Source organism: Mesoplodon bidens (assembly GCF_964165515.1).
Source record: "Mesoplodon bidens genome assembly, chromosome: 2".
In the NCBI taxonomy this organism is placed as follows: Eukaryota; Metazoa; Chordata; class Mammalia; order Artiodactyla; family Ziphiidae; genus Mesoplodon; species Mesoplodon bidens.
This window is the reverse complement of record NC_138177.1, coordinates 21,812,623-21,826,880: the sequence shown is the minus strand read 5'-3', so window position 1 is coordinate 21,826,880 and position 14,258 is coordinate 21,812,623. Positions and strand designations below refer to the sequence as shown.

At 39.3% G+C, this 14,258-nt stretch overlaps 1 protein-coding gene across 3 annotated transcripts in view; it reads left to right on the top strand.

Annotated features, from left to right (window-relative positions):
• The window catches only part of NVL (nuclear VCP like), an 82,007-nt gene that overhangs the window by 17,793 nt on the left and 49,956 nt on the right, over positions 1-14,258 (top strand). For all 3 annotated transcript variants that reach the window (XR_014015059.1, XM_081224259.1, XM_081224258.1), the window contains 3 exons: positions 1,995-2,112; positions 7,859-8,003; positions 12,438-12,687. Coding sequence is in view for 2 of the 3 variants with exons in the window: in XM_081224259.1 (XP_081080385.1) it covers positions 1,995-2,112; positions 7,859-8,003; positions 12,438-12,687 (513 nt within the window). In the remaining variant the exon portion in view is untranslated. The remainder of the gene's footprint in view (positions 1-1,994; positions 2,113-7,858; positions 8,004-12,437; positions 12,688-14,258) is intronic.

The window sequence follows — 14,258 nt, the reverse complement described above, 5'->3', positions numbered from 1 at the left end:
CAAGTTGTTGGAGCAAGGAATAGAGACTTTATTTGGAAAGCCAGCCAACGGAGAAGAAGGCTTCTTTTATTCTAAAATGGGGAAGAGGTAAAGTCCTGGTTCTGGTCAGACTCCAGAAGGAATGTGTTGATTTTTTCCTTCCTGCAGTTATTCACACAGGTGAGCCTGGTCAGGATGTTTCCTGTGACCTAAACATAGACTGGCATTGGAAAAGCTGTGGATGCACGAGGAAGATGCAGAGGAAGGGTGGGAAGGGTACTGTGCAGAGCAAAGCGAAATTCTTTCAGGTGTTACCTGTTCTCCAAAATGAGCTTGATTTGATTGTTAATTGGCATACAGCTGGAAGACAAGTAATAACTTTCGTGTTTATGGTAAACACAATGATGAATGAGGATAAGAGAGACAAAGGGCAAAATTAGGTTGTTAGTTGTGTGTTTATATCTCTCTCTAACCAGTATTGAGCTGGTACTATGCCTAACAGCAGATGCTCAGTAAATGTGTGGTCTAGCTCCCCTCTTTCCTGGACCCCCTGTTTCCTAATGAAAGTCAGTACAATAAGGTATGTGTGGATCAGAGAACAAAAAGGTAAAATCAGATCAAATGGTTCTTTGTTGAGAACTCTATGCTTGCTTTAGGCTAAATTCTGATGACCATCATTTATTCTTTTTTCCTTTTTTTCTCATTCAGTTTTCCAGAACACTGACAAATACTATTGCCCTTGCTTTCTGAGACCTTTGCTGTCTGTAACTTTACTCTTTTGTAACTGGGTAATGTGTCGAGCAGTCAGAGGTTCTCCTTTGCAAACATTATCATGAAGAGGATTGGAAAGAGAGCCAGCTAGTGGCAGGCCAAATTTCTTTCCCTTTAAAATGCAGTGGTTCACACACTTTTTAGATATCTTAGCCAGGCTGACAGTCTGACTCTTAGCATAATCAGTGTCGCTCCTAACTAAATAACTAAGGATGAGCTGTGCTTTAGATTATAAATCTACATCTTTTAATTTAAATTTCTCATTTTAACTGATTCTTAATCTGTTTGTTTTTTATTGTGGCAAAATATATTTAACATAAAACGTGCCATTTTAAACATTTTTACAGTTTGGTGGCATTAAGCACACTCATATTGTTATGTGACCATCACCCCCATCCATCTCCAGAATTTTCCATCTTCCCAAGCTGAAACTCTGTACCCAGTAATCCCTAACTTTTCATTTTCCCCATGCCCCTAGCCCCTGGCAACTGCCATGCTACTTTCTGCCTCTGTGAATTGGACTGTTCCAGGTAGTTGTTGCTTATATTGTATCTTATCTTACTTTCTCTGAACTCTATCTAGTTTATATTTAAAAAAAGACTGAAGGTGATCGTTGTCCACACTGAATGTATTGGAACTTTACCCTCCTTTCTTACTCAATGTAGTCTTCAAACTAAGCCTCTGTTAGTTTCAGTTGGGGATGATGAAAACAATGTAAACGTATTTAATGCCACTGAACCATACACTTAAAATGGTTAAGATGATACCACAATAAAAAAAAATAAAAGCAAAGCCTCTGGTGCTTCTTAAATTCCTCTTATAGCAGATTCTAGGGAAAAGCTTGGATATTTTTATGTTGGTAGGAACATTCATGAAACGTTTGTAGTGAACTTAGTTTTTCTAGTTTAAAATTTACCAACTTACTATTTTTAAATTTCAGAACATAGCAAATGTGCCTAATTTACAAAAGAATTTCAGTAGTTTTATCATCACAGAACATAGATTGATGAGAAGACTATAAATGTGTTATCCTATATGTAGTCTCTTACTGTTCTCTTTTAATCCTTTCACTTCTCCTAAGTCATAAAAATCAGAAGTAAATCACTGTGTACTGCCTTCTTTAGGGTTATTCTTTTGGTGAATGATCCGTGAACTTTAAGATTGAAAAAAATGTGTATACTTAACCATGCTGCAGTATAGGGAATACATTTATGACCGTCTTTTTGTGATATTCTTATTTCTAGTCAAATGCACCATGTATCCTTTTTATTGATGAAATTGATGCTATTACCCCCAAAAGAGAAGTTGCTTCAAAAGATATGGAACGAAGAATTGTAGCCCAGCTCCTAACCTGCATGGACGGTCAGTTTGAAATAATGAATTCATTTTAAGAAAATGAATTTTCTTTTTTAGTGTAAGATGTGAAGATATGAAACATTCAAGTAGCATAAAACTCAGAGTAAAAACAGAAATCTTTTTCTTTTCATAAAAGATTGCATCATTAATTTTTGGAGTATATCTTATAGTTATTTTTAATGCATTTACACACATGTATAAATACAGTAACATTGTTTTGCTTTTTTTTTTTTTTTTTTTTTTTTGCGGTATGCGGGCCTCTCACTGTTGTGGCCTCTCCCGTTGCGGAGCACAGGCTCCGGATGCGCAGGCCCAGCGGCCATGGCTCACGGGCCCAGCCGCTCCGCGGCATATGGGATCCTCCCAGACCGGGGCACGAACCCGTATCCCCTGCATCGGCAGGCGGACTCTCAACCACTGCGCCACCAGGGAGGCCCTGTTTTGCTTTTTACAATAGTCTGATTGCACCATACACACTATTCTGTAACCTGCTCTTTGTATCTTAATATTTCTTGGAAATGTTGCCATTTTAATGCATTTATATCTTCCTCTTTTTCCTTTTTTTTTTTTTTTTTTGTGGTACGAGGGCCTCTCACTGTTGTGGCCTCTCCCGTTGCGGAGCACAGGCTCCGGACGCACAGGCTCAGTGGCTATGGCTCACGGGCCTAGCCGATCCGCGGCATGTGGGATCCTCCCGGACCGGGGCATGAACCCGTGTCCCCTGCATCGGCAGGTGGACTTAACCACTGCGCCACCAGGGAAGCCCCTTCCTCTTTTTAATTGCTGCTTGGTATCCTTTAGGATAAATTTATCATATTGTACTTAAGTATTTCCACTTTGATGGATATTCAAGTTGTTTTGGTTTTTGCTTTACAACAAGTTGTAGGGAATATCCTTAAATGGTCCTTTTTGATACACATGTATTTTTCTAAGACGAAGCAATGGTTAAAGAGTGTACATTTAAAATTTTTATAGGAAATGGCAAATTGCCTTCCAAAAAGACTTTGCCATTTACATCTTTACCGGCGCTATACGAGAGCCACTCTTTCTCTAGATCCTTCACAACATTGAATTGTTTTAATTTTTGCCAGTCTGAGGGATGAAAATTGATATCTTTGTTGTAATTTGCATTTCCCTGATTACCATTGATGTAGATCATCTTTCCATACTTTTTTGGCTATTCATATTATCTCCAGAGTCCCTTTTCTCATCCTTTTCCCATTGTTCTATTGAATTAAAAAAAAATTTGAGTGAATATTATATTTTAATATATTATGGAAACAAATCTTTTGTTAAATATACTGCAATTACTTCCTATCTGTAATTTGCTTTTCAATTTTGTTTAATGGTTTTTGGATACAAATTTGGAGGAAAGAACTTAGCATGAGTAGAACTTTTGGAACTAAATCTTACCTACTGTGAAATAGCATGTTTTATGTACATAAGAAAATTTGAAGTAATAAATATTTTGCATTCCTTGGGATGCTAGGTTGTAGATTGCTTATTCTGCTATTTTATTTTTATGTAAAATTCTCTTGCCATGTTTTAAGGACTGTATTCTTTTTTTTAAATATCTGCATCAATTCTTTTTTGAAATTAATTTATTCATTTATTTTTGTCTGCGTTGGGTCTTCATTGCTGCATGTGGGCTTTCTCTAGTTGCGGCGAGTGGGGGCTACTCTTTGTTGCAGTGTGCGGGCTTCTCATTGCAGTGGCTTCTCTTGTTGTGGAGCACGGGTTCTAGGCATGTGGGCTTTGGTAGTTGTGGCATGCGGGCTCAGTAGTTGTGGCTTGCAGGCTCTAGAGTGCAGGCTTAGTAGTTGTGGCGCATGGGCTTACTTGCTCCGCGGCCTGTGGGATCTTCTCAGACCAGGGCTCGAACCCTTGTCCCCTGCACTGGCAGGCGGATTCTTAACCACTGCACCACCAGGGAAGTCCCAGGACTGTGTTCTGAATTATCATTATTTTACTGAGGCTAATTTGTTATCAGTTATAAGGTACACCATTCTTTTATGTACCTCTGAGAAGGAAAATGGCAAAACACCAATCAAAGTATGACATAACGCTTATCACATTGATAGTATAAGCATTCTGATTTCAGAGATATTAAAATGTGGAAAAGTGAACAAGTACAGGAATTAAGCAGACTACTTATTACTAGAACATTACTGAAAGCCCTGTTAGTTGGGATTTTTGGTGTGTCTTTGTGTGTGTTTTCAGTTTCCCCTTTACAAACCAAAATAGGGAAAACAGTAAATAATTCAACTTACATAGTCATCCTTTTACTGAACTGAACTTGGATCCAGTTGCCCAATGCCCAGCAAAGCCAATTGACTGACACTGGGTTGTGAAGGAAAGAACAGTGTTCCTTGCAGGGCAGCAAGCAAGGAGAGTAGGCAGCTAATGCTTAAAAGACCCAAGTCCTGATGCTTTCAGGCAAGGTTTTTAAAGGCGATATTAGGGGAAGGTCGCAGGGTACATGATCAGCTCCTGGGCATTTTTCTGATTGGTTGGTGGAGAGGTAACAAGGTGATGTTTCGGGAATTTTAATCACCAGCCAGTCTGGGGGCTCTGTGCTTGTGGTCAGCATGTCTTAGTTTCTGTAGAACCACTGAAAGATATGTGTCAGATTGTTATCTATATATCCCTTCTGGAGGAACTAGGAGTCCTGTGACTCTGTTGTAATTGTTAGCTGCTTGAGTTCACTTTTTAGAACTCTGCAAAGGCCAAACAAGAAGCAGAGGACACAGAGGGGCTTGTACGCAGGAGGGCTCTGCAGAGTCCTGCTCAGTCTCAGTTCTCCCTTTTCTTTGATACTCCTTAATCCTGAGGGGAACAGGGGTGGGACAAGAAAGGGAATAAAGTTTTGGATAGAGAGGTTAATCATAAACTCAGTGGAGGGACTCGTTTTTACGGGGACTTGTTTCTTTCTCTCTCCCCATATAGCCTGTACCATGTGGGCATTTTTTTCCCTACAGTTTGAGAATTTTGTAAAACCTTATTATTAAATCAGAGTTTATAAATCTGAAATTGTAAGAAGTTAACACTTTTAGGTAAATTAATATGAACAAGATAATTAAGGAGACCACTTAAAAAAAACTAATTTCACCTAATTTTAAAAACTTAAACTCAGACATAATTCTAATTATTAAGAGCTGCAAAGGATCTTAAAATATCATCATTGGTTTATGAGGAAACTGATGCACAGAGAGCTAAGGGCCAGATGCATGCAGTGAGTCATTAGCAAAGCATAGGCCAGAATCCAGATGTTTATTTATACATATGCAATTAATGAGCTACCACAAATACTTTATTTATGAGAGCTATTATCCCAGGAACACGTTAACTAGTTTTTGGTTTTTTTACTGTGTAAAAACAAGTAAAACTTCATTTTTTTAATAATCAGAAATTCATACTTTTGACTAATGTAACTTCAATTTAAAATGATCGGATCCTCTAAAAGTGAGAAAAAGAATGGGATTTATCTTGTAGTAGGTGGCCAATCCTAGCTAAGGTCTGGTTTTTATCTTTCTAGCTTTTGAAATAGCACTTGTGTTACCAAGTATTGACTTCCTGTGGAAGGATATTTTCATTACTGAAGATTTAGCAGATTTCCATGATTGTTCTTGTTGAATTCTGTTATTAACCCTTGCTATGTTCAGAGCATATCACCAAGACTGTAGTGTCTGAGCAACGTGAACTAGAAAAAGGAAGCAGACTCCTACCCTTGGTCATTGTCTTAGCTGTGAGACTGAAAGCATCCCTGAATCAGCAGTGGAACAGCTTTGGCTCTATACCAGCATTAGTACAGGGAGGGTTCAGCATAGGAACATCTTCCTGTGACTGCAAGTTTGTGGCTCGTGGTGCTATGTCAATTCTGAGGTGTCACCTCGTTTTCTGTAAAGTAGTTCTGCTTGTTCAGGGATCTCCTGTTGTAGCGTGAGTCTTTTTTAGCTGATTCCTTTTATTCAGTTTTCAAAAAGTATTTAAGAGCTTTCTTGTCTCGCTCAAATGTATGCCTTATGCCTCTTTTCTTTTCAATCCAAATTTATCCAAAGGATAGTCCCTGCCAATTAAATATGTTTCTATTTCAGTTCTATTCTGTAACCCCACCCCTACAGTTGTCTCTCTGCCTCTACCATTCCACTGAAACCGTCATAGAAAACCCGTTGATGATCACCGTTGGCCACATCTTTTGGTTTGCCCTTAGCCCTCACCCCTCTGACCCCACCTCTTACAGTTGTTATCTGGGGGTAGCAGTTGTACCTAGAGTAGTTCCTGGCACAGGGCGAGCACCCAGTGAGTGTTACTGGTGGTGGTTGAGAGCACTTGATACCGTGATCGCCTTGTCCTTGTCAGTGTTATCACACTTGGCTTGAGTAACACTCTCTGTCCTTGTGTTCTCTGACAACTCCCTACTGCTTTCCTTTACTTACTTGCCTCCTTTTCTCCATCCCTTAAAGAAAGATATCCCATAAGGTTTTACACTTGATCTTCTTTTCTTCTTGCCCTCCCCACTTCCCAACTATCTCCTGTTCAGTGCATTGAAAAACTGTCAAATTACATCTCTAATCTTCATTTCTGATAGGCTTGCAACCCATCTTCGCAGCTGCCTGTCAGATACTTGCAGGTGACTGTCCCACGTTCCCTCACACTCGGTGTGTCCAGAGCTCCACTGGCTTCCCCTGTGGCCCTTTCTGCATGTCTGACCTCCCTCCTGTATTCCATATTTAAGTTAACAGCATCCAAACTGAGTTGTCTTTGTCTCTTCCTTCTCTTCCGCCTTCACATTGAGTCATTTGCTCAGTGCTTTTGATTCTATTTACGACTTGGACCTTAAATTGGGCTTTTTGTTTTCATCTCCTATGTTCCTGCCTTCACTCATCTCTCACCTGATTATCGTATTCAAATCTCAACAAACTCTTTTTGCATTTATTCCTCTTTACTCGATTCAAAATTATTATTAGAGTTATCTTTCTAAAACACAAATCTTACCAGAGGAACCTTTCATGGCTTCCTGTTGGCAAGAGAATATACTCTAAATTCCTCATGACTTGGCTGATAGAGGACTTAGTTACCTGTGAGGGGGTGTAACCTCAGACTCTCTGCTAGTCACCCCTAGTTCAGTTGAGAGAAATAATACTTGTGGAAAATACACTTTAGGCCCTGCATTCTGTCCATTAATAAACATCTGTATCTGGATTAGGCCAGAGCAACTGGAGAATATTGTGTTCCCCCATCTCAGTGCCGTGAGTCTGTTTTGAGATACATACTACTCTGTCCTGCCAAGGCTCCCTGTTGGTGGACCACTCACCTTGTCTTAACATGCCACACCTGTTTGTATCTCTGTGCTTTTCGCTCATTCCATTTCTTCCATGTAAAATTTCATTAACCTATGTTTCAGCTTATCAATATCCTATTTACCGTTCAAGCCTTTTCTGGAATGTTACCTCCTGCCTAAGTTCTCCCTGATTCCTCAGTCTGAATTCATAATATCTTCCATCGTATCACTGTGGTGCTTTGTTTATGCTTACTGTGCTTCAAATACATTGAGCTGCTTGAGGACAAAGTTTGTATTTTCCTCACATCTTTCCCATACTAGACATTTAGTGAATGTTAGTTTTATATACATATATATATATTGCTGTCAGTGTGTAATTCTCTCTAACCACGTAAATGACTTGTGTAAGCATTATTTTCCTTAATGTCAAGTGTCTTGTTCACCACTCATCCTGTGTCTGGTTCTTACTAGATCTGAATAACCTGGCCGCTACAGCTCGGATCCTAGTCATCGGAGCTACTAACCGACCAGACTCCTTAGACCCTGCTTTGAGACGTGCAGGAAGGTTCGACCGAGAGATATGCCTAGGTATCCCAGATGAAGCATCCAGGGAAAGGTATACTCTTAGAGAATGAAGTTTATATGCCATTACATCATCTGAACTGAATGCTTTGAAAATGAGGGGTGAGAAATATCATGTAGCCTTTTCTTTCTCTCTCTCTTTATGTGTCAGTGAAATTGATTTGGAAAGGAAAAAGCCCACATTAAATTAATGCTTAAGAAGACAATTTACTCATTAATACAGCAGTTGTTTCAGGCTGCTTTTTTCAGTAGTGATATTGGACTTCTGTACCCATACTCATTTATCTGGTCTTATTAACAGTGTCTTGTGTTTTTTAGGTGGCCGATCAGCCTAGGGAGAGTGTCTAGAGCTATGGAATAGTGCTCACTGGTCCACATGCAGGCTAAATCTGAGTGTAACAAGTATTTTAACTTGTTGCACTAATCTGCCTAAGGTCACAGGTTCCCTGGCAAATAATTAAATGGTAGCTAGAGTTGAAAGCTGTCTGTTTGCTCTAAGACCAACCTTTCCTAGTAATTGGGGTTGAATGTCCATAGAGCAAAGAAACATCCACCAATATCTCAGTAACAAAAATATCTCGGGAGGCACTGTTCAGGCAGTGGAGTAAAGAAAATCTAGTAATGTGCTGAAGTACTGTATTTTTTTTTTTTTTAGCTGAGTTGTGTCTTCGTTGCTGCGCGCAGACTTTTTCTAGTTGTGGTGAGCAGGGGCTACTCTCCATTACGGTGCGCGGGCTTCTGATTGTGGTGGCTTCTTGGATTCTTAATCACTGCGCCACCAGGGAAGCCCTGAAATACCGTATTTATAATGACTTTCGGCTTAAGTTAATGACACTAAATTGCTGTACACGATCGCCAGTGGCTTTTAGAGAAAGTGGTATGTAGTGAAAGGATAGTTATGGGGACAGTGGAGAAGGGAAGAGATGAAGGACAGGAGACTTCACAAATGCAGGACATAAAAGTGATCAGAAGACACTTTTGACAGGAGAAAGCATTTTGAAGGAACAGGTCATCCTTACCTTCTTCCCAGTGATTAATGTGACTTCAGCTTTTGATTCATTGGCATTTTCTTCTTCAGCTATTGTATTCAGTGTCATCTATAGGTATGCTCATTGCATTCTCACATATGTAATCTTTAGTTACTCAACCATTCAGGTTTCTTTACTAACATGTTTATACCCATAGCAAAATAATATTATTTAGTATTTAAGTTGTTTGTATTTATTCAGCAAACATGTATTGAGCATATAGTATATGTATATACCACTGCAAAAGAGTTTCAAATAATTTATGTGGTTGCATTGCCCTTAAGGAGGTGGAGTATAGCTTCCTATTTCTTAAATGTGAGCCAGGCCTAAGTGTCTTACTTCCAGAGAGTGTAGTATGGAAAGGGAGGGAAGAGTAACTTCAAAGTGAAAACCCTTTCAAACACTGTCTCAAACCTGGTAGTCAAGGTTCACATCTACAACAATAAGTCGTGTTGACAGTATGTATCCTTGATAACGATATGATGAGAATGACACTTTACCTCTGTGGTCTTCTTCCCAAAAATGCTTTACCCTAGTCTAACCGTGACAAAAATATCAGACCAATTCCAGTTGAAGGACATTCTACAAAATACTGGGCCAGTAATCCTGAAAATTTTCCTTAATGACAGGAGAGGTGTATGAGGTGTACAGAGTTCTCTGAACTATCTTTGCACTAATTCTATAAATCTAAACCTTTATAAAACAAAAGGTTTATTTTTTAAAAATTAGTTAAAGCTCATCCCATTTACAGTCAAATATATTATTAAACCTGAGTTTTTATTCTGGGAATTCCTAATACTTGAATCTTCATAGGGATTGTAGTTCTTAGGGCACCAGCTAGAGCTGACACGGAGAGACCCATGTTGGGTGGCCTTTCTCTTCTTTGGTAGTAAAATATGCATATATCAGCACCGCCCCCTCCACAAATATCTGTTTCCTTCAATATCTCATATCAGTGTAGATACCTGTCTTTATTATAGAGCCATACTGAAGCCTATAGCCTAAGACAAGTGTTGATAGCTTTTTAACGACCTCACGGAGATAAAGACTGATCCTCTTGTTGCAAATTCTTTGCTGCACTTCCAGGGTAGGGTGGGGAGATCTGGGGGGAGGGAGTAGAGTACAGATAAGTTCCTGGGTTCTTTGACCTTGGAGTGTGTGTTCCTGTTTGTTGTTCTTGTTTTGTTTGTTTGTTTTTGTTTTGGAGGTGGGGTGGGGAGGAAATACTACTGAAACACTTTTACTCAACCATGTTGAAACTGGAAATCTCTTAATGGTTATTTTCTCCTCCTGGGAGTTTCCATAGTATGATGACCAAAGTTACATTTTTTCAGGAGTAGACTGTAACTGAAAAAAGGATGATATTTATTTTATCTTAGCTAGTTTTCTTAACATTCTAAATTTCTTAGTATTCTTATGCATAGCAGCAAATCAGATCTGTATCTTTTTTTTTTTTTTTTTTTTTTTTGCGGTATGCGGGCCTCTCACTGTTGTGGCCTCTCCCGTTGCGGAGCACAGGCTCCGGACGCGCAGGCTCAGCGGCCATGGCTCACAGGCCCAGCCGCTCCGCGGCATGTGGGATCTTCCCAGACCAAGGCAGGAACCCATGTCCTCTGCATCTGCAGGCGGGCTCTCAACCACTGCGGCACCAGGGAAGCCCCAGATCTGTATCTTTAGGAAGTAATTCTATAATGGGACTTCTTCTTGGCTCCTATTGTTTTTTTGGTTTTTTTTTTAAAGAAGATGTTGGGGGTAGGAGTTTATTAATTAATTTATTTATTTTGCTGTGTTGGGTCTTCGTTTCTGTGCAAGGGCTTTCTCTAGTTGGGGCAAGCGGGGGCCACTCTTCATCGCGGTGCGCGGGCCTCTCGCTGTCGTGTCACGGCCTTACGTTGTGGAGCACAGGCTCCAGACGCGCAGGCTCAGTAGTTGTGGCTCACGGGCCTAGTTGCTCCACGGCATGTGGGATCTTCCCAGACCAGAGCTCAAACCCGTCACCCCTGCATTAGCAGGCAGATTCTCAACCACTGCGCCACCAGGGAAGCCCCCCTATTGTTTACAGTATCAAAGTGAATTATTTTTCATTTGTCAGAAATGTTTATCTGCTTCTATTCTATTCACTTACATGATCCCAAGTGACATTTATATAGTAACTTATTCTCCAGTAACTTGACACTTGAAAATATTAGTCTCCTACAATTTTGGAAATTTCAAAATATATTTTCTTGTCCAAGTTAATTTATAATCTCACAATATGTAAATAATAACGAACATTTATTGGGCACTTATTGTGGCTCAGTCACTGTTCTAGGAGCTTTGCATGTATTCACTTAACATCCCTACTATTAAGTGCTACTGTAATATATATTTAACAAATGGAAAAACGAGCACAAAAATGAAATAACAGAGAGTGGCAGAGCTGGCATTCAGACTCAAGTGGTCTGGCGTCAGACCTGTTTTTTTTTTTTTTTTTTGGCTGCCTTGGGTCTTAATTGTGGCATGTGGGATCTTTCATTGCAGCGTGCAGGCTTCTCTTTAGCTGTGGCGCATAGGCTTCTCTCTGGTTGTGGTGCGTGGGCTATGTAGTTGCGGCATGCGGGCTCTCTAGTTGTGGTGCATGGGCTCAGTAGTTGTGGCTCATGGGCTTAGTTGTACCACGGCATGTGGGATCTTAGTTCCCTGACCAGGGATCGAACTGGCGTCCTCTGCATTGCAAGATGGATTCTTAACCACTGGACCACCAGGGAAGTCCCTGGCATCAGACCTTTTGTCCTGAATATCTTTACTGCTTTTAAGTTTTATTCAGTAAATCTTACCAGAAATTGTTTAAGATATTCCTTTAATAATAATAATTATCCAGAGCCCATATTTCATTGACACATACCATGTTGCCAGTTCAGTTGAGCAAAACTTTTCACACATACAGTACAAAGGATGAGCAGTAAATAAAGATGAAGTTGGAGAAATAACTGTCCTAATATAAAATTGGATATTAAAGTTTGTATCAGCATAACTTTTCATGATGAATAAAATTAATGGTTGATTTTGAGTTTAGAGACTTTTTTTATTGCTGGCAGATGTCCATTTAAACTACTCTAAAAGTAGAATTTACCTTATATCCTCATAAGTCATTTGTCTTATTTCCTTTGTAATATTGTAAAATTCTTAAAGGCAGAATATTTTTTAAAAACCAATTTTTTATTCTTCACAGAATTTAACACAGTTTCCAAAAAAGCAGATATGTGTATACATTAACCCTATTGGAATAAGGTGGGATATATTATAGCAGTTTAGCATTTGCTGAATGAGTGAGCTATTTGATCTTATTACCTGTTATGATACCATTGACAGAGAGGAAAGGCTTCAAATAAATATATTCCGTGACTTGTTTTTACTAGTAGGTTAGGAATCTGAATTTCTTTTCCTTGTCTTTTCTACAGAATACTTCAAACTTTGTGCAGAAAACTACGACTTCCCGAAACTTTTCATTTTCGTCACTTAGCACACCTAACGCCGGGCTTCGTTGGTGCTGACCTGATGGCACTCTGCCGAGAGGCAGCCATGTGTGCAGTCAACAGGGTCTTAATGAAGCTGCAGGAGCAGCAGCAGAAGAATCCTGAGGTTGAAGGTTTGCCCTCTGAAGGAGGCCAGGAAGAAAGGATCGGAACTGAACCCACTTCTGAAACACAGGTGCTTTCTCTACGGGTACCTTCAACTGTCATTTAAACATCTTTACTGTGTGTTATCTTACAAGCAGGGAAGTGTCAATATAGTTGAGGTTTATGATTTTCTGTTTCATTGGCATTGTATCTTTAGAGTAATTATCAGTTTTACCCAGAGTGTCTATAATTTCAAAAGTACAAGTTGTTTTACTTTTTTCAGTTGATTCTGAATACATTCCTTTTACAATAATGATTATGAAATCTACAGCAGGTGTTGGCAAACTATGACCCACCTGCTCACTGCCTGTTTTTGTAAATTAAAGTTATATTGGAGCACAGCCATGCTCCTTTATTTTTTATTTTATTTTTTAATACTTTTTTTTTTCTTTTTGGTTGTGCCAGGTCTTAGTTGCGGCTCGCGGGCTCCTCAGTTGTGGCATGCGAAGTCTTAATTGTGGCAGGCATGTGGGATCTAGTTCCCTGACCAGGATCCAACCTGGGCCCCCTGCATTGAAGTGCTGAGTCTTAACCACTGTGCCACCAGGGAGGTCCCCATGCTCCTTTATTGACACGGAGTCTTTTTCGACTTTCACACTTCACAGCAGAATTCGCATAGACGTCCATACAGCAGAGACCGCATGGCCCATAAAGCCTTTGGTGTTTACTCTAATTCTTTACAGAAAATGTTTTCCAGCTCTTATGAGAACGTTGGCATTTTGTTATATTTCCAGGTTACCTTTTGGTTTGATATACTAAGATAGTCTGCTGATGCAACCATATCCTTGTCCCTAGCTGCAAATGGTGCTGGAGGACAGTGCTGAGAATGTGAGAGGGACATTTATTATCCAAGATCTGTTAAAATTTTGAGTTTTGTGAGTCATGAAAACTCAGTATAACATTTATATAGCATTTTATAGCTGGCACAGGGCGCTTTTACATATTATATAACTTGCTCCATATAACTTTGTTAAGTAAATATCATTACGTTTCCCATTTCATGATCAAAGAAGCTAAGCTTAAGAGATTGTGACTTGCCCGAGGCCACACGGCCTCTACTTTCCAGAGCAGAAACTTAGATCCAGGTCTTTTGTTTTCAAATCATTTGTTTGTTCCGTACTCATTTGGAACCACAATGATATCTGTTAAAAATAATAGTAACTTCATTCCTTTTATAATATTGCATATAAATTAGGCTTTTATAAGTTGAATTATTCAGAGTTACTTTCTATACCTGTTCTTTCATATTCCTCGCAAAGCAAGAAATCTGCCTTTGAAGTTCAAGATTCATTCGTACTAGGAAAATTGCCTGCTTTCTGTTTAGTTGATAAACTATCAAGGAGCCATATTATGAAATTAAACTGCCACCAGAGTAACTTTGTTTTAATTTCATCAAAATTCAGCTGTTTCATGAATATTTGTAAATGAAGAATGGAAATAACATGACTGTTGAAATGAATATTTGCCAACTGCTTACGTTTGCTATAGCTAGCCCTAGTAGAGTAAATAAAAATCATTCTTCTATATTTGATGATGGTCAATGTATCTTTGCTTGACTAAATCAAATGATCCATTTGGAGCAAAATAAATGACCTATGTCAA